The 18,821-nt window shown below is 44.0% G+C and overlaps 2 protein-coding genes across 2 annotated transcripts in view; one reads left to right on the forward strand and one right to left on the reverse strand.

Moving 5' to 3' along the window:
* cacna1aa (calcium channel, voltage-dependent, P/Q type, alpha 1A subunit, a) overlaps positions 1-12,639 on the forward strand; it is a 58,330-nt gene extending 45,691 nt beyond the window's left edge. Inside the window, 7 exon segments of the mRNA XM_051073848.1 lie at positions 627-730; positions 2,737-2,828; positions 2,947-3,079; positions 5,001-5,114; positions 8,649-8,865; positions 9,148-9,431; positions 10,617-12,639. Coding sequence (XP_050929805.1) covers positions 627-730; positions 2,737-2,828; positions 2,947-3,079; positions 5,001-5,114; positions 8,649-8,865; positions 9,148-9,431; positions 10,617-11,435 — 1,763 coding nt within the window. The 3' untranslated portion in view covers positions 11,436-12,639.
* Positions 12,640-17,606: 4,967 nt separating this feature from the next.
* ier2a (immediate early response 2a) lies at positions 17,607-18,782 on the reverse strand. Its single transcript, XM_018672402.2, has 2 exons — positions 18,345-18,782; positions 17,607-18,310 (listed from the first exon to the last, which is right to left on the reverse strand). Exons 1-2 carry the CDS (start codon positions 18,667-18,669, stop codon positions 18,075-18,077), a joined length of 561 nt encoding a protein of 186 aa, XP_018527918.1. The 5' UTR covers positions 18,670-18,782; the 3' UTR covers positions 17,607-18,074.
* Positions 18,783-18,821: the final 39 nt, after the last annotated feature.

Here is an 18,821-nt window from a genome sequence, read left to right on the forward strand (position 1 = left end):
GCTCTGTGCACTAGGTGGCTGGCTGTTTGTGATCAAAAAAATATTGCATATTTTAAGTGTTAATTACACTGAGAGCAAGTGCACGGGTTCCAAAGCCCCAGTTGCACAATACTGTAGTTGCTTTAGCTTGTGCAGTGCATGAAATTTGCCATCAATATAGCTAAGAAATTGATTATGTATCGAGCATACCATTTGCAACCAAGTCCAAAGACCATTCATTTTCAGTCGTACCCGGATATCACCGGATATTCTTTTTACTTTGTTTTTCAATGACTTGGTTGGTTAAATTTCTGTTGATTCTTGTGATCACATGATTACAAATCCCTGGAGGGACTGCATTTACCTGCATTACCTATATTACAATGAGATGCTTTGATTTATTTTACCTGTGAGAAATATCTATGCCATATATACAAAAGTCCTTTTCAAAAGTAAGATAAAGTAAAAAAAAAAAAAATCTGTTTGTGAAAAGACCTATTTGCTCAATGTTCATGTGTGTGTGTGAGAGAGAGATGTGTGTGAGAGTGTTATTCCTGTGTGCATGCCTCACCCCTCTCTACCATTCCTCGCGCTCAGGGTCCATACCAAAGGGTCTAATCTTGCAGGGTAACTTGTCATTCTCTCAGCAGCGACAGACCTGACGGTGGGGAAAATCTACGCTGCCATGATGATCATGGAGTACTACCGCCAGAGCAAGATCAAGCGCTCACAGGCTCTTCGTGACGAGCAGGTATTGCTGTCTCAAGGAGAATAACCCTCTGCTCGGTCTGCATCCAATCCTTTAAAGTTTAAGGCAGACTGACGTACTGAAATCAAGGCTGCAGGGCTGTTGCCCCATTCATACAAGCCTGGGCTGTGACAACCCCTGTCCAGATCAGGGGGGAGTCCTCATTCAGTCACCTAAAAAGGGCATTAAGGGGGTGACTCAACATAGTGACTTCCCAATCTAATGCCATCTGCCATCTCCTATATTCAATGCTTCTTTGCTAACAGCCAAAACAGTGCTGCCATCTGCTGGGCAAAGTTTGTTACTTATCGTTTTATAGTGATTGTAGCAGTGCCATTATGCAGAAAAAAATGCATAAAAACATAATTCATGAGGAAAATTACTCTTGCACACAATTTGAAATGGTAATTTAGTAGATGATTTATATGCCTGTGACCACAGGGTTTTGTCTTTAAGAAGCTGAAATGTTGTCACAGCCCCAAAGGTGCCCATGCCTCAACATCATGGGACCCTTCACACTGGCTCATTTTGCTGAGCTCAGGTCTTTCTTGTGTCAGCTGCTTGTAAAGATACTGTATCTCCTCACTCCCCATCATCCATGCTTGTAACCTCGGACTGTTAGATTTGCATTATGATAGAACTGCACCCTGTCCTTTAGTTAGCACACTGCCCCTTGTTAGAGGAGCTATCAATGATACATGACTACCCTCTACATTGTTTTTGTTGTATTTCATCCTACTGCATGCTAGAATGATGGAGATCATATAATCATATCTTATTTGAACTTAGATTTAATGGTTTTCACAGGTTTATTTTGCCTTAGACCATAGACATCCTCATCCTCCTGAGGATACTCATCAACCTGTTTATTTAATTACACGTCTTAAGATACAGTACCTCTCAAACATCAGATTTGTTTTCTCAGTCACCTTTTTCTCTCCTCCTTCCCTCTCAGTCCTCTTGCCACAAGCAGTACCTGCTGCATTGTAGGCAATTGCATGTCTTGACCTGGGCAGAAGGGCAGGGCAGTGTGAGGTCTCTGCTGGATTTCATGATCCAAAAATGTCACTAGTGTAGATACCATCACACAACAGAATAAAAGCATTAAATGTGCTTCACATGCTGTACTTGCACACATAGATGGGAGGCTTGGGTTGTAATAAATGAAAGTGAGAAAGGAAATTACTCATTTTAAAATCACAAACACAATTTAGAATGTGAAAGATTCCTTTTTTTTTTTTATCCAACCTGCATGTGTAACAGGTTAATGACCACTTGAAATTGGTAAGGGTTGTTCTTAGGGAGTCCTGGTTCAACTTTTTAAGTGGATGACTAATAAAATAATGACTGAATGTAGCATTTCATATTTGACTTGTTCCATCATGCATTTCACTTGCTGTATGTTCCCCTCCACAGGATTGTTGCAGTGTTTATCTGCCATGATGTCCTCTGTCCCTCCTTTAAATGAGGCCCCTCCTTTATTGCTCCCTTCTTTATCACCTCCAATTCTACTTCCACTGCTGTGGAAACATGTTTTCCTCTAGATTTTTTCCCCCCTGGAAATGTACTTTTTTCAGCTTTGACAATCAGCATTACAGTATTTAAATCCATCATCAGATGACAACTGATCATCAGATGAAACCCAGAATGATTACTTATCAATCCTGAGCCACTGAGTGGGTGAATTCCGCTTCCTTTTTGGCCTTATAAGAGCACTCTAATGGTTACAGTCATGGACCTGGATGCATAAAACAGGGCTGCTAGGTCTCAGAATGCACCCATATCCTCTCCAGCTACCTGCTGGGCATCAGTTGCTCAAGAGCCCCCCATGTATTCCTGTTCCATCACTTCTTATACCTCGCCTCGCTTCAGCCAACAGCCCCCCTTTCTACGTCCCCACTCTTCCTGCTCTGCCTCCTTTTCCCCCCATTTCCCTGTCAGTCTGCCTGATAGCTGGCGACGGCCATGTTGTATATCTCACACAGAATCGAACGCCATTACTGTTTCAGCGCGTGGAGCCACCTTCCCCCGCCCAGGACGGGGGTCCGGGACTCAACAACGCCCTCCCTCCACCTGAGACAACAGAGACTGTCAACAGCCTGTGAGTTGGATGTTGTTGGAGTGTTTGACTTTACAGGAGGTGGTTTGTTAAGAGCAGACCAGTTAAGGAGATTGTGTATGTGCGTGTGTGTGTGTGTTTGTGTGTATGTGTGCCATAGGCCAGTGGAGGGGGGGGTCCCGGAGAGCCATTCATGGGTGACAGCTCGTGCTCAGGAGATGTCCCAGAAAGCTGGCAGCTGGAGCCCTGAGGGGCACCCTGAGGATGGCCTGGGAAGCATGACCAACTCTCAGGTAGAAAGCTCATGTGCGCACACACACACACACACCCAGGACCACACACCCAACAGCACACACACACATTATACAGATAAAATACATCCTTGTCATGTACCAAGGTTGTGTGAACAAGTACAAACACTCGATCCATTCAACATTTGTTTTGACTTTCATGTCATTGCTACCAAATGAAGCGAACCCAAAGAACGGTTGAGGAGATTTAAAATAAACTACCATCTTCATGCAGTTACAGACTGTGACTCTGTCTCTATGGACGGCAGTGTCCCCCTTATTCACATGAATTAGATGAAGCCACAGTGACATCAGGTTTGTCCTCTCCCTTTACTATAACAGAGGTTAAAGCAGAGATACTGCTGCCTCTTGTTTTACAGTCCCTCCCTGTCCAGTCAATATCATCAATATTATCTTATGCATAAGGTTGAGGGTCAGTGGTTGTTAAAATAAACAACAGTCTTCCTAAACACTGCATGTGCTGTATAATCTGAAGCTTCTCATCAGTAAATAGGTCCTTGTTGAAGACGCACTGATGCTCATGAATATGGACTCAACAACTCTTCATCACATGATTAACCCAGAGAAAATTAAATGACTGGAACTGCTCTGTGTACATCACCTTACAAAATAGACAAGTTCAGAACTCATACTGTCCCATCTTTACTGCCTTGTTTCCTTTATTTTTCTACCCAGTAGGTCATTCTTAATTTACCATTGATATGGCATTGACCTTTCTTTGATTGGCTCCATCTCTCAAACCTGTCTTTTTACGCAGTTATTTAATCTTACTGAAATTTTCCTTCACCGTATGTTTACACATTTCATTCAGAGTCTATCTTGCCTCCGTCCTCAGAGTGGTTCATGTCTCTGTCTTCATGCTGTCAAACCTCTCTGCTTGTAGACCTCCAAGAGGGGCTGACAGGTCACTGTATCAGTCAGCCCTATGACATTGCCACTTCTCCATATCAATCAACAGAGGTCTGGAGAAGTTTAAAGTTGGATAGAAGAGAGTGGCTGTCAGCTTCATGCAAACCAGTTTGACTGATAACCTACAGTTCAAATCGTAAAACAACAACAGGCAGAATGAGGCAACAAAACCTTTTATAGTAAAAAAAAATGCTGCAAATGGTTGAATTTTAAGTTTGTTGTTTTACTTAGAAATTTATTTAAATTTACAGGTGAAATAGCTGGCCCACATCTCAGCTAATGATTGAAACTCAAGCAATAGCAAAAAAAAAAAGGTTGCACCTCTGGTTCAAACCAAGGTGCCACTAAGCAAGAAAAGGCCAAGCCAGCACCCCCAGCTGCCAAATTCAGCTCCACTTCTCAAGGTATACTCCAAACAAAATAGGATTTGACATTTGAAAAATTTGCATGGTTATGACCAAAACAATCAGGGTTGTTGCCATTTACACACATCCAGCCTGCGCCTGGTCAATACTGTCATCTGATCAGTTGTGTTTTTCACATATCCTTTGGGCTGCATATGATTTTTCTCTCAAATCCATTCCTGCTGTGACTCACTAGCTCATCTGGCATACGTGCCATTCAGTAAAGAATCTTCACCTTCCAGTGACTATGCTAGCAACTGCTTGCATCTCAATTTTTGATGGCAGGCTTTGCAAACACAAATTAGATTTTGTTTGGAATATACTTGCAATCTTATCCCCAAACACCCAATATCTTTTTCTTTCTGTTCATTCCACAATTTAGAACTAAAACAACAGAGAAAGAAAAAAAGGCAAAGTCACTCACCATACACACACTCACCAAATTCGCCCACTGACTACGTTTACCTCTCTGAGACCCTCAGCTCTCTGCTTTCTTTGGATAACAAACTTTCCCACCTACCCTCCTTACTCCCTATCAGTTTTCATGGCAGCCAGTCACACCATCTCCTGCTCTCCTGCTCTGTTTTCAGACGGTAGAGATGAGAGAGATGGGGCAGGATGGTTACTCGGATACTGAGCACTTTCCACCAATGGAAGGCCATGGCAGGGCCGCTTCCATGCCCCGCCTCCCAGGCGACAACCAAGTGAGCAGCATTCTCACTTTTCCACTCTCTTTCTATTTCTCTCCCCCATTATGAATGTTCCTCATCTCCTTTTGTTTTGAAAAGATCAAATTCACAAAGGTCTGACTCATTGCGGTTACTGTGGTTACTTGAATCCACGTTGGAGAAGGTTCAGCACAGGGTTAAAGGGATTTCTGCAAAATCAAGACCAGAATTGACAAATGTCTACTCTCACTGGTTTGGTACCAGGTTACTTTTTACATTGGGCTATCCTGTCATCGCAATATTTCTGGCTAAAACATGGAAATGTTTTGCTGACACCTCCTAAATTGAATTCAGACGGACCACAGCAAGGCAAAGTCGGAACCTTCTGTTCCTTTTTTTTTCTTCTCTTCCTGTTGTCGTCTTCTCTTCCTCTCATCCTCCCACCTGCATGGAGTTTCTTTTTGACTGTGGTTGGTCCCATTTTCCATCTAACACACCCATCCATTTTATATTGTTTCATATCCCGGTGAGTGCTCTGGTTGTCATATGCACACAACAGATTTACACAAACACACACATACATGCAGTTTATGCACTTCTCTGCCCCCCATTATTCCTCTTTTTTGTCAAAACCCTGATTTATTTATCTTTTGTTGTTGTTGTTGTTTTTTTTGTACTAAACTATCTCTTCCTTCCTATCAAAGGTTTTGCCTGTGCTGAACTCTTTAGAATTTTTGGGGCTTGTTTATTCATTTTTTCAACCAGGACAGGAACCAGCATGAAATTGTGTGTTACACACACTTGTGTGTATGTGTGTGTATGTGTGTGTGTGTGTGTGTGTGTGTGTGTGTGTGTGTGTGTTTGCGCATACCTGCACATACGGGTGTGCGTGAGTGTGTGCGTGAGTGTGTGTGCGTGTGTGCGTGGGTGGTGTGTACACTTTATGTTTGTCCTGCAGTTTTTCTGTGCTCTCACTCTGTGCCCTGAAATTCACACTGTACCTGTCACATTGTTGTCTGCCATTTGAGTTGACTGTAATTGTGTGTGTGTCTGTCTGTGAATACGCATATCCATTTGTGTGTGTATTTTGCTGATTGTCCTCATTGCTGTTGTGACCGTGGTGCCGTTGATTGAGCATTTTCATGGTGACCTGGTCTATATAACACTGTTTTGGCACCAGCCACCTGCAGTGTCTGTGGTAAGTCTTTCTCTTCCACCTTCACTGCCGCTTCAGTGTCTGACTTTCTTTCTCTGTCCCTCCTTCTCTTTCTGTCTCTCTCTTTCCTCTCTCCACTGTTGCACCCCATCTCTTTTTGGGTTAAATCTCCAACTAACACTCTTGTACTCCTCTCTACCCCTTTTCTTTTCCATTGTGTATCAATCCATCCTTGTCTCCTTACCTCCCTTCCCCTTTTCCTCCCTTCCTGGTTCTATATGTATGCTCCATGTGTGACCACACCTTTGGTGTATTTGTGGCTCTGTGCGTGTGTGCGTGCGTGCGTGTGTGTGTGTGTGTGTGTGTGTGTGTGTGTGTGTGTGTGTGTGTGTATGTCTTCTCTGTGCTCATACAGCAGCGGAGGAGAGGGAAACAACGTGGCAGTAACCTCAGTGTATGTACCCTGTCTTCCCTGTCTCGTCTCTCTCTCTCTCTCTCTCTTTCTCTTTTTTCTCTCCCTTTCACTCTCACACACTCTTGAAACTTCTTGTCTTCCTCATTTGTCATGTCTTCATGTTGTGTCTTTATCATTTCTAGGGTGGGTGGGGGTTCTGTAGAATTTATAAGGATAACTTTTTTCAGCATGACCAAGTCTTATACCAGCCCAGCTTCCAATCTGATCCCAGCATCCTTAGCTACGTCTCTCATGCACTTAACATAGTGAGTTTGGAACTGGGCTGAACTCTGCACGTCTCCTCTCATCACCAATAGTCACTTGCCACTGTCTTGTGGCCTCTGTGCCTCTGTCTCTCTCTCTCTCAGCTGCTGCTGCTGCTGCTAGTGCTTTGTTGCTCTATGTCTTCATGCCCATGTGCTCGTCTGTAATGATGTAGCCAGTGTTTCCCCGTCTGTGTCCAAGTCTCCATTTACATCTGCATGCAAGAAATTTGTTGAAATGCGTTTAAGTGGGTGTGTGTTTATGTGAGTATGTGCGTGCGTTTGTGTGTGAATAATGAAGACAGAGGAATGATTTGAGTATAGGTGCGCATGAATGAATATGTTGTTGGGATTCTCAGTGCTACTCCTATGGGGCCAGATAATCTGGTTGTTTTATATACATCTGCCAACCTGTCATCTGTCAGTGAATACGTCTAATACACAATATCTGGAAAACTTGGCAAGGTCAGCTGCCGAAAAGGATCTAGCACTGACACAGCCTGATACGGGTTACAATGCCCAGGTCAGCTACTTGTGGCACCATAGGCTCTGTCCTGCTGTCCCGCCTCAGAGCATGAGGCGTCCGCACTGCAGAGGGAAGTTCTCATGTGGGAAGAGGACTCAGGACAACCCCTATGTACCTGCATGGCTGGAGGAAAGCACGCTGAGACAGAGCAGAAATAGAGGAGTTTTTGTGCAGCCTGGAATGTGCCGTGTTTAGGGGGTTTACGGGTGGTGACGATGGAGGAGTGTTGCAAGTCATACTGACCCTTCTATCCCTTTTTTCTTTTACAAAGCAAGTTACAGAAGCATGGAAGGCATGGCCATTTGCCATCATCTCTTTTATTTTATTTCTTTATATTATTTTTTTTTCTTGTATACTTTTTTGATTCCTTTGCATCAGGGGCCGGCAATTGTCGTGCTTTAAGCGCTGAGACAGGTTTTCTTATCACTGTTCATTGGAGGGTTGTGATATTTTCTATCTGATTGATTAATTCGATCTCCCATTAACCTAGCCTAGTGAAAGTTGGCACTATAAGAATTTATGTAATTATAAGAAACATATCTCTGATAACTGATAAATGTGTTTGAATTAAATAGGTAAGATACCGTTTATTTTAAATGGTGGTTTTATCTGTTATTTCTCTTGTAACTTTATTAGACTTTATTCCAACACCAAGACACATTCACATTAAAACCTATTCAGTAGCCTGGTGCAGAATATTAAATATTAAATTGGCAATTAAGACCTTTTTCATTGCATTCAGATTTCTATATTATGCCATCTATCTACAGTGGTTTTATGAAAATGCTGAAAATCTTTTTGTTGCAGCCAGACAATTGTGATAAAGGGCCAAATTTGGCCCATGGGCTGCTTTTTGCCGACCTCTGACCTATAAACTGTTTATTGACAGTGTCTATACTTTTGAAATAGCATGATTGTAACATTATTTCTAATGCGGGAGTGTATGATTTGGGATGGGATGTGGGAGGAAGCCAGGTGGGAGGCTTGCACACAGTTCAAGAAACAGACCCCATGCACATGCACATGCATACGTAGACACACATACATGGTGTCTCTTAACCCCACAGCTCACAGAAAACATCAACTCGACAATCAAAGAAAACACCTCTCCTTGCTTCTCTTCCTTTCTCTCCCTCCTTCCCTTGGTGGTCTCTCTCTGTTTCTCTCTTAGACCATCAACGACAGCAGCCCCATGAAACGCTCGGCCTCGTCGCTGGGCCACAGCAGGTCTGGGCGTGGACACAGAGACAAAGGAGGGGCGGATGACTACAACATGGAGCGCGTGATACCCGAGGAGGGGAGAACTTCCAGACATGGACACCGGCGAAAAGACAGGAGTCATCGGGCATCTGAGAGGTCTCTCTGTCGTTACACAGAGGCTGACACAGGTGGGAAAGACTACATGCACACACAACCGTAGATATAGAAAGCTAGAATGTAATGGTTTGACAGGTGCACAGTGTAGATGCTATGTTATAACAAAACAAAAACACAATCTTGCCTTTAAAATTAAAATCTATGTAAAAATCCAGTTAAGTGTATCTGAAAGACTCAGAAGGGTCATCTAGTTCTGTGTGCACATTATTTTTAAATGATGTTTTATTGTTAATTAATATCATAGCAATCTTTAGTGTTTCCACCACACGTAACCCCAGTGATAACTCCATCAGGCCTAGGCACAGACCTGAGCACGACCACCCAGTCAGGCGACCTCACGTCCAAAGACAAGGACCGTGACAGAGATCGCGGCCGGTCCAAAGACCGCAAACACCACCACCATCACCACCACCACCACGGCTCTGTGGACAAGGAGCGCTACGTAGCAGAGCGAGGGGGCGAGTATGGACACAGGCACTCCCGCGACAGAGAACACGACCGGGAGAGGGAGAGAGAGAGGGACCGGCGCTGGTCGCGATCGCCCAGCGAGGGTCGCGAGTGCATGACGCACAGACAGGTGGGCTTCTGGGTACTTGTGTGCATGTAGTGTTGTATAAACTCACTGTTGATCAGGAAAGATGTCACTGTTTCATATGATGATATAATAGAGTCACTGTAGGGCTACTCTATTATATCTATTTGGCCAGGATGTGTTGTTTTCCTTTACAACACTCAGTTTGTATTCAAAATGGCAAAGATAGCATGTACCCTATACATCATATGCAGTACATATACTGTATGTTTGACTACATGCACACAAACATTTGCATTACTGTGAGTATAATCATGTGAGTACAAGTAAATGTTTGTTAAATGAAGTCACTGTTACAACAACCCCACAAATATGCATAAAAATGTATATTTGCGTACCTGACTGCTGTCCCCTATCTGCCCTGCCTAAATGTTTTTGGACTGTTAATGTTACCTCACGTTCCCCCTATTACCTTTCCTTTTATAACATCCCTTTCCAAACACTTTATCTACAACATTTTGGGCTGATTATTAGAATAGGAAACAACAAGGTATCCACATTTGCTCAAAAATGTTTGTGATGCACACCATTCTGTCTTATTTGATGACTTTTTATGTTATAACTTGAAAAATATTGCATGGGACTAATTCTCTTTGAATGGGAAAAATTGGCTTCTCCCATTTAAAAAAAAAAAAAAAAAAAAAAAAAAAAAAAAAAAAAAAAAACCTCAGCATGTTGCACACACATCACACGCTCCCTCATTATTAAAACCAGACACATTTTATGTATGCTTAGTCACCATTTTTACCCTGTACCACACTTGTTGCTCCAGAAATCAACCCTTTACCCTTCTTTTCTCCTGTCGTCTTTTGTTTTCTTTCCTCTGCTCCACATGTTGCGTGACATGTTGCTTCTCTATGTATGGTGCTGTTTGGAATCTCATCTTTTTTATCCACATGCTCTGCTCTGTTACTTTTTGATGCCTTTCATTTCTATCTTTCTCTCCTCCACTCCACTTACATTATGACTGGTGCTTTTATTCTTATTGTTGCTGTGGTTCTTGTTGTCTTTTCTTGCTTTTCTACCTGGACTCTCTATCTCGCATTCTTTCTTACTCTCTCTCTATTTGTTTCATACTCTATCTTTCCCATCCTCTACTTTATTCTACATGTTCTGTCGTTGAATTCGTGGTTCGTTCTTTTTATTTGCTTTATTTCACTTTTTGTGTAGGGCAGTAGTTCGGTCAGCGGAAGTCCCGTCCCCTCAACTTCGGGGACCAGTACTCCACGTCGAGGCCGCCGACAGTTGCCTCAGACCCCCGCAACACCCCGGCCCCATGTTACCTACTCCCCTGTGGTCCGTAAGGCCATGCCCACGCCTCCCGGGGGACCACAGGGCAGACCCCCAGCCCCGGCCCCTCGCCGCTTTTCTCCTGAGCCTCCCCAAGGCCAGGGCCCTCCCCCCGCTGGCCTCCCAGTGGCCCACCATGGCACTGCCCGTCAGGGTCATCATCCCCCGCCTCGCTGGGGAGACACAGGTGGAGGAGGCGGCTCGATGGAAGGGGATGGCTGCTTCTACAACCAGGACTACCAGGACTATGAGCCCCACCATGAACCACCTGCCTATGAGCAGAGCCCCATACAGGGTGGCAACCCCCACCCACATGCCCTGGCCAACCACCCACTGCCTCCTCCCCCGCAGCCGCAGCCACACAACCCCCATCCCCTCCCTCCACCCCAGCCACACCCAGTAAACAACCCCCACCCTCATCCCCCGCCCCACCCACAGCCCACTCGCACCTCGCCTAGGACTGCCCGCCATGCGCCCCCTCCCACCACTGCCCTCACCGGGCCTGTACAGGGCCAGGTGCAGTCTGCTGCCCAGCGTCGCCTACCCAACGGCTACCGCTCCTCATCACCCTCCACACATATCCATGGACCCCCACATACTGGGCCTCACAAGGTCCCCCCTCCAGCTGGGCATCCCAGGGTGCCCCGTAAGGGCCTGCATGAACCCTACAGCGAGACCGAGGACGACGACTGGTGCTAGCCTCTGGCGATGGGGGAGGGGCGTAAGGAGGAAAAAAAGAACCGACAGACGGACCGAAACATGAAGATAGGAAGCTCTCACCCAGAGCACTGACTGCCAAGGGAAACCATGACTTTTTCTTTCTTGTCTGTCCAATTTTTCCTCTCCTCCACTGCTTGGCATGTCCCAGGGGATGGTGGGCTAGATGAAGGGATAGGTGTCAGGATGAAGGGATGGAACAAGAATGCTGAGGCAGGATGTGGAGAAACAAGTGGTTTAAGATGAGGTCACCTCCACCTCCATGTTCTGCTTGCGTTGTTGTTGCATTCATCTCTTGATGCCAAATGAGACCAACCTCAAACTGCAGTTTTATGGATGCAAGCAGGCGGGGTGATAGACACTAGTCTTTGTGTGTCTTAAATTATGCCTCTGGCAACGAGCTACAGCCACTTACAAGATGTCAAGAGTTGCGACTCGACAAAAGACACTTTACAGTCAGAGACAAAAGAACGACCACTTTTTTTTTGTTGTTGTTTTTTTTTTTTTTTTTTTTTTTTTTGCCTCTCAAAGCTAACTTCAGTTAAGTTAGCTGCAGAAAGAATCAAATCCAACCCTCCCAGCCACCACTTGAATATTGATGAGTTTTATCATCTGTGTTTTTAAATAAGAACAAAACTGACAATGAGCCCTCCACCTGTATGAGGTGAGAAGGCGAAGTGGGTGGGAGAGTTGGGGAGCGTTGCACGGGGTTGACAAGTCCCTCAGTCAAAATCTAGACGGGACAGGATTGGGTGTCATGGGGATGTTTACCCCTGTCCCTGGAGAACACCCTCCTCCCAGAAACAATTTAACCAACCTCAACCTATGACCTATGAGAGAAGAAAAAAACAAAAAAATGTGGAGATGGGATTTCAGAAACAACAAAAAAAAAACAAACCAGTAACTGTTTTCTGCAGTATTTCTTCTTCTATTCCTGCAGCTGCTTCTTCTTCCTCCTCCTCCTCTTCTACTTCTTCAAAACATTGAAGCTTGAATCTTCTGTTGCACCCCACACAGCTTCGTTTTTTAGACTTGCGGAGTTGTACACCCTGTGGAATCCTGCATGAATGATACAAAAAAAATAAATAATAATAGCAACAATGAGAATCTACTGTATGTGGGGGGAAATTTTCCTCAGTCCTTTCTGTTGTGGTCTGTAGGGTTTCTCTCTTTTTTTTCTTTTTTTTTAAATAAAAATACCTTTCTGTTTCTCTCTCTCTCTCTCTCCTCTGTATGACATTCCTCTCTCTGTACCTTCATTTACTCTGCAATCAAGTGACAGAAGGATATAGGGAGATTGGGTAGTTACTGTGTGTATATCTAGACAGAACAAAATGATTACTTTTTTGCTTGCTTGTCTGTATGTTCTGTGCCAAATGCTTGCCACTGATACAGCCGGAAGTGCACATATTTTTGTGGAAGTATCTTTTTGTAACTAAAGGTGACAAATCCTAAAATGATATACTGGGAAGCAGGGTCAAAGTGGGAAAAGAAACGCGGCGTCCACATTGGTGAACAAGTCTGAAAAATTAGTAACATCTCAAAGTCTTCCAGGGTTTTGGGTTAAAATAGAGACATCAGAGAGAGAGAGAGACCAACAGAAAGGCAGTGAAAGGAGAGAAACTCTTCATCTTTGTTTTCTTTGTTATTGACTGTGATAATGGATAAACAGATAATATAGTAACTTGTAATGATCATGATGATCGTGATAATGAGGCAGATTCTCCATATTTGGTCTTATATTCTTTTCTGTATGTTCGTTTCATTTTGAGCTCAGCGAATCATTTTTCCAACCCTGTGGTGGAGCTCCAACCCTCACTTGCATTGTGGGAGAATGAGTTTGCAGGAGGGCAAACTGAAATCAGAGATTAGGCTAAACATATATAGACAATTTAGACTGTAGATGAATACGATTTTGAAACCCCCTTTAAAACTGTGTCAAACACAGCAGTTTTCCTACATTTAAATCAAAGAGTCTGCTCTCCTGCAGATGCTAAAACATGAGTTCCACTACCACCGCCACGTGTGACCTTCAGGTGGCGCTGTAGGACAAACAGTGTCCCTCTAGTTTTTGTACCTCTCCCTTTATTTCCCATCTGATTCAGAGCTGTTACACAGGATCAGTGCACCAAGAATACAGTTTAGATCATTCTCTCACTAGTAGACCACCTCACCTGTGTTCACCGTGTGGTAAACACAGGTGACAGAGTTGCACGGTTGCACTATTTCAGATGGGTTGGGAAAAAGATGTCTGGGCCTTGTCATGGTCCTGGAAAAAAAAATCAATGTTACGTGTGTATCACTCCTGTATATCTTTATTTCGATCTGCGTGTTTCTCTGTGTGCCTCAAACTAACACTTGTCACTAACGCACACCACTGTCAGCCCCAACATCATTATTATTATTTTATTTGTTTGACCAATGTTTTACCTGGAGGCCTATCACATGTTGACCAGAGAATGCACCGAAAAAAAACAGAAAAAGGAAAAAAAAAAAACTGCCTATCAGTGTCTTTCCAACCTCAGTGGAATGTCACAGACAAGTATTTTTTCACATCACTACACTTAAAATCAGAAAGCACACTAGGTATGTAGCTCCTGGTTGTGGTGTGTGTGTGTGTGTGTGTGTGTGTGTGTGTGTGTGTGTGTGTGCCACACGTAATGGATGTGTTCTGATAAGTTTTTGGTGTTTTGTTTTCGTGCTTGTTTCGCTTTCTGTTGTCTCCAGAAATCCTTTTTGAACCTTACAGCGTTTCAGTCAAATCATTGTAACAATCCTCGACTCGTGTGTGTGCGTTTGTGCATACATAAATGTGCGTGACTGTGTGTGTATGTGTGAGTGTGCCTGCGTGTGTGTGTGTGTGTAATCTCAGTAACCCCCCCTGAATGAAACATGTAAAGCCCAAAACATTCACCATCCATCTTTGTGTCTATGCTGCAGTGAAATCCACTAACACGCTGATTAACCACACAAAGTCTTCAAAAAGCAATGTAAAGCCGCTACTGAGAAAAAAGAAAAAAAAAAGTTTTTAAGTACAAAAGATTTTAAAAAAAGGAAAAAATATCTAGTTCCAGAAATGCATGTGCTATGTGCATGCCACACCGTGGGTTAACAGTCATCTTCAGGACATAAAAGAAAAAGCAGATTAATGAATTCAGAGGAATTAAAAAAAGATATATAAATAGATAGATGTTTTTAAAAAGCAACGTTTCCTTTTTTCCTTCTATTTTTGAGAACAAAAAAGGTTAAAAATTACAAAAAAAAAAGTCTAAAGAACAAAAACACAAGAGAGACTTTGGTGAGAGTCAGAGTCTCGTTTGTTTTCTTCTGTTACATGGGTTTGAGGCACAACACAACCATGTTCAGGACACCACAAAAAAGAACTGTTTTTAATGAATAAAAAAAACTATATATATAAAGAAAAGAAAGTGCAGTTCAGAAGATGGTGTATTCTCCCTTCTACTTTTAGTGGGGGTCAGGGGGTGCAGGAGCAAGCCAAATCTGATGATGTACTCATTCTAACTGGCTGTGGAACCTTTTGATCTCTCACTCACTCCCTCTTTTTTCTCTCTCTCTAACTCTGTCTCTCTCACACTCTTATCTGTCGCACTCTCAACCTGTCTCACCGCTATTTCTACCAGTGCATTTTGTAATTCCAAACAGAACTCTTCCTAAAGAATAAAATCCAGAGAGAATGCACACCGCTCTGCCTCATTTCTTGTCTGCAGTCGTTTTTAACTGCGAGGATGTGTGTTGTGGGTGTGTGTTGCTCATATTTTGGTTTAAAGGTGCCCTGTGGAGTCTAAAGCTATGTTAACACTTAGTGTTAATCGCCAAAACATATTATACGGGTTAATGACAGCGTTTTCCATGAAAGCAGCTAAATGCTGTGGCTGGAAACGGGTTCGATGAGAGTGGAGAGACTGAACTCAACAGTAACTTTAAAGGCCATAAAACCAAAACAATGAGCTGTAAAACACTGAGACACTCTGTAAACCAGAGAGAGGCTTAAGATTTAGGTGATAATTCTCAATCAGTTGGTCACAATGCAATGCCTTTCACATTACACGCAGTCAGTTATTTACTCTAGTAGGACAAATATTCCTTAGTGCAGCTTTAAGTTAACAGACCTAATAGGCTGAGTTGAATGAATTAATCTCATACGAGTCACAACTCTTTTTATACGTCTACACTGGTGACAGCCGTGGTTGTAGGGTGTTATGTTTTCAAGTTGTCGATCTGTCCCACTCTTGTTAACATGATATTTCAAGAACGCCTTGAGAGGATTTCCTCTTTATTCTGTAACAAATGCTCACAGATGAACTGATGAGATTTTGGTGGTAAAAGGTCAAAGGTCTGTGACCTTATGAGACACTGAATAATTCATATGCTAATTATTACTAAATTTCACACAAAGTGTCTAATAGGATGAAATGAATGAAACGAAGCGTCAAAGATTAGCTTCAGTGTGACATAATGTTCTGCAGAAACACTTTTCTGGCTGTCACTCAGTGCCTTATCTCAATAGGGAGGAGAGAATGTGACCATCTTTCACTTTCAGTCTGATACTGAATTGCAGACACTAATGACACTGTGGTGATTGTGTAGATCTGCTGTGCTGTGAGGTTGAAGATGTGTGCAAAGCATCTCCGTTTTAAAATGTATACACCCATGCTTCTACACTAATACAGTAGCAGAATAAGAACAAAGCTTAACAGAGGAAATTCAAAGCATTTATTGGGAGTGTTGGGCTTATTGGTTTTTCTGATATTGAGTTTCCGGTGATTATCATTGCACCATGTGACAATGCTCTTTATCAGTCATCAACAGTCTCTAAGTGGTGAAGAATAGCAAAAAAATTCTTTCAAATTCTTCACTGCATACACCAATAAGCCACAACATTAAAACATTATATGAGTCTGGTCAGATATGGACATAAAATGCAACTTACACAGTTTATACACGCATGTGTCTCATGCTACAGTCTACTGTGAAAAGCAATGTGTCAGCATATTCATTCACTGTGTGTTTGGTGAGGGGGGGTGGGGGTAAAGAAAGGGTTTGAGCAATTGGACTAGCCTGATACACGTACATACATGCGAAGACGAATGAAAGCGTGTGTATGTATGTGTGTGTGTGTAATGTGTCTGATGTGTGTGTGTAATGTGTCTGATGTGTGTTGTTTTTTTTTCCTTTCCGCAGGCATACCATCCTAGACGGTTCCGGCCACTCCCTCCCCTCCGCTGCAGTACACAGACAGGGTGCTCCGGTTTCAGCCGGAAGAATGAGCAGCACAGTTGGGGCCTCACAGGGGGCTCACACTGCCCCCCCTCCCCCCCAACATTCCTTCTTCTGTTTTCCTGGGTTAAAGCCCTTCCCCCAACACAAACACACAGCCACCGGTGAATCCCTGCTGCACCCCCCACCACACAACTTGTCGGGGAGGGGAGGGGTGGGAGAGCAGTGCATTCCAAAACTTACAGCTTTCACTTATTTTTGTTCAAAAGTAAGCTACATTTTTATCTTGTAAACGTGCAAGGTTTTTTTTTTAGCTTGATCCTCATTATGAATACATTTAAATGGAATGAGTTTAGTGAAAACCCTCCACAGTAACTGGTGTTAAATGACTGTTACTGGAAATGATGCTACTGTTGTTTGAAATTCAACTTTACTTGAACTCAGAGAAGTAATAAATGACTGCTGGATCTGAACCAATGACTTGCCACCACAGAATCCAGGCCACAGTTGTTGAAGAACCGGGGGGTGGTGTGATTGTTTGCAGTGTTTGGCCAGCCAGTGGCTCTACACCCCCCACCCCCCCTTCCCAAACTCATTCTTTGGACCACAATATCCTGAATTGTCCCTGCTTTTGTTCTGCAAATCAGTGTGTGGGGGATGTGAAGTTGTGGGGGAAGGAAGCAAACTTCTTCACACCCAAACCAGTTTCCTGACACACTCAAACACACCCACGATACCACTTTGATACACAGATTTTCTCACACCAAAAGCACCCCACACCCACCTAACATAACAGCATAAATTTTTGGTGTCATTACACTCCCTGCACTTTACTACTACTACTATCAAATGCTTATATCTGACTTGTAAACACAATTCAGTCCCTGTTATATAAAAAAAACACATCACTCCAGATTCACTTATAGTACAAAAAGTTTAATAAATACTGAGGTAGTTGCAGTCATTGAATGTGTTCCACTTGAATTCAGCACATACACACTCGTAAAGTGTTACATTTGCTGAGTAGAGTGCCCTAACAGACTCTTGTAAATGTTACGAAAGGCAGTTCATGGTCCAGATGAACCAACTCCTGTAGGTCCGACTCAACCAGCTGATCTCAGTCCCTGCAGAAAGCTGTGGCTCCATATTTAGGTCAAAAGTCACTGGGGACGACTTCGCACCGACTTGGCTGCTTCCGTGATTCCTTTAACATGCTCCGGCTTGTTCAGAGTCAGCGTCTGGGACTTGACTACCCATGAAGGCACGCTATCCCCAGCGTTCAACCAACTGACCCTGGGGCAGGCCCGCTGTAGGCGCGTTCAGGCTCCTGTAGGCCGTGTGGGAAAGTTTATCGCCTTTCAATTTCGAGGCTATAGCAGGGTTTCAACACGCTGCAATGGCTCTCAGTAGGGGCATGGGGGTTGGGGTTGATCCCAGTCCACTACTGCAGTTCGCGTAGTCCACCAAGACGGGGTTTACAATAAGCTGTTGAGAGCAGTTTCCCTGTTCAAGTTTTGCTTTCTTGCAAGGCAGGAAGTCCGGCTCAGCGGCTGCTTTGCCTCGTCTTTTCCTCGAGTGTTGCGCCGGGCCAGTCGGGCACTGATTCTCCTTGTTTTCTGCTGCGCAGGTTCCCTCCATGGGGGAACCTCCGACCTCCTGTCGGGGCGAAATCCGAGGCTCTCCGGTGGACAAGCGAAGGGGGACCCTGGAACTCCACGTGAGCTCCAGTGGGCTCTGGGGTCGTCTGAGCCGCCGGGTGTTCTTCTTCTTGTTGATGATGTTGTTGTTGTTCTTCACATCCTGGTGCGACGCTTTCCGCCGTCGCCTGAGCCGCGTGGTACATGTCCCGGGCGGATTTCATCACCAGAGTCAGTAGGAGGCTCCGGTGGAGACGGAGACCCCCACGCTGGCTACGGGAGCTGTACAGTTTCCCCAGAGCCACGACCATGATCCTCTTGGCCTCAGCGCTGACCTCCATGTCACAGCTTGTTTTGAAACTAGTCCAGGACAAACAATCGGAGGTTATTTCACGGATTCAATCTCTCCCCTCTGACTTCACGGGTAGACACAATACAGACTGGGCGCAGGGCAAGTACTTATCACCTCGCTGACGTCACTCCCCTAGCGTCA

This window comes from Lates calcarifer, linkage group LG11 (assembly GCF_001640805.2).
Source record: "Lates calcarifer isolate ASB-BC8 linkage group LG11, TLL_Latcal_v3, whole genome shotgun sequence".
NCBI classification, from domain to species: Eukaryota; Metazoa; Chordata; class Actinopteri; family Centropomidae; genus Lates; species Lates calcarifer.

Bases quoted from the DNA above. Each gene is read 5' to 3' on its own strand.
- ier2a (XM_018672402.2), bottom strand. From the start codon at position 18,669: ATGGAGGTCAGCGCTGAGGCCAAGAGGATCATGGTCGTGGCTCTGGGG. The intron at 18,311-18,344 runs GTCGGAGGTTCC...GAACCTGCGCAG, and splicing joins GGATTTCGCCCCGACAGGAG to CAGAAAACAAGGAGAATCAG.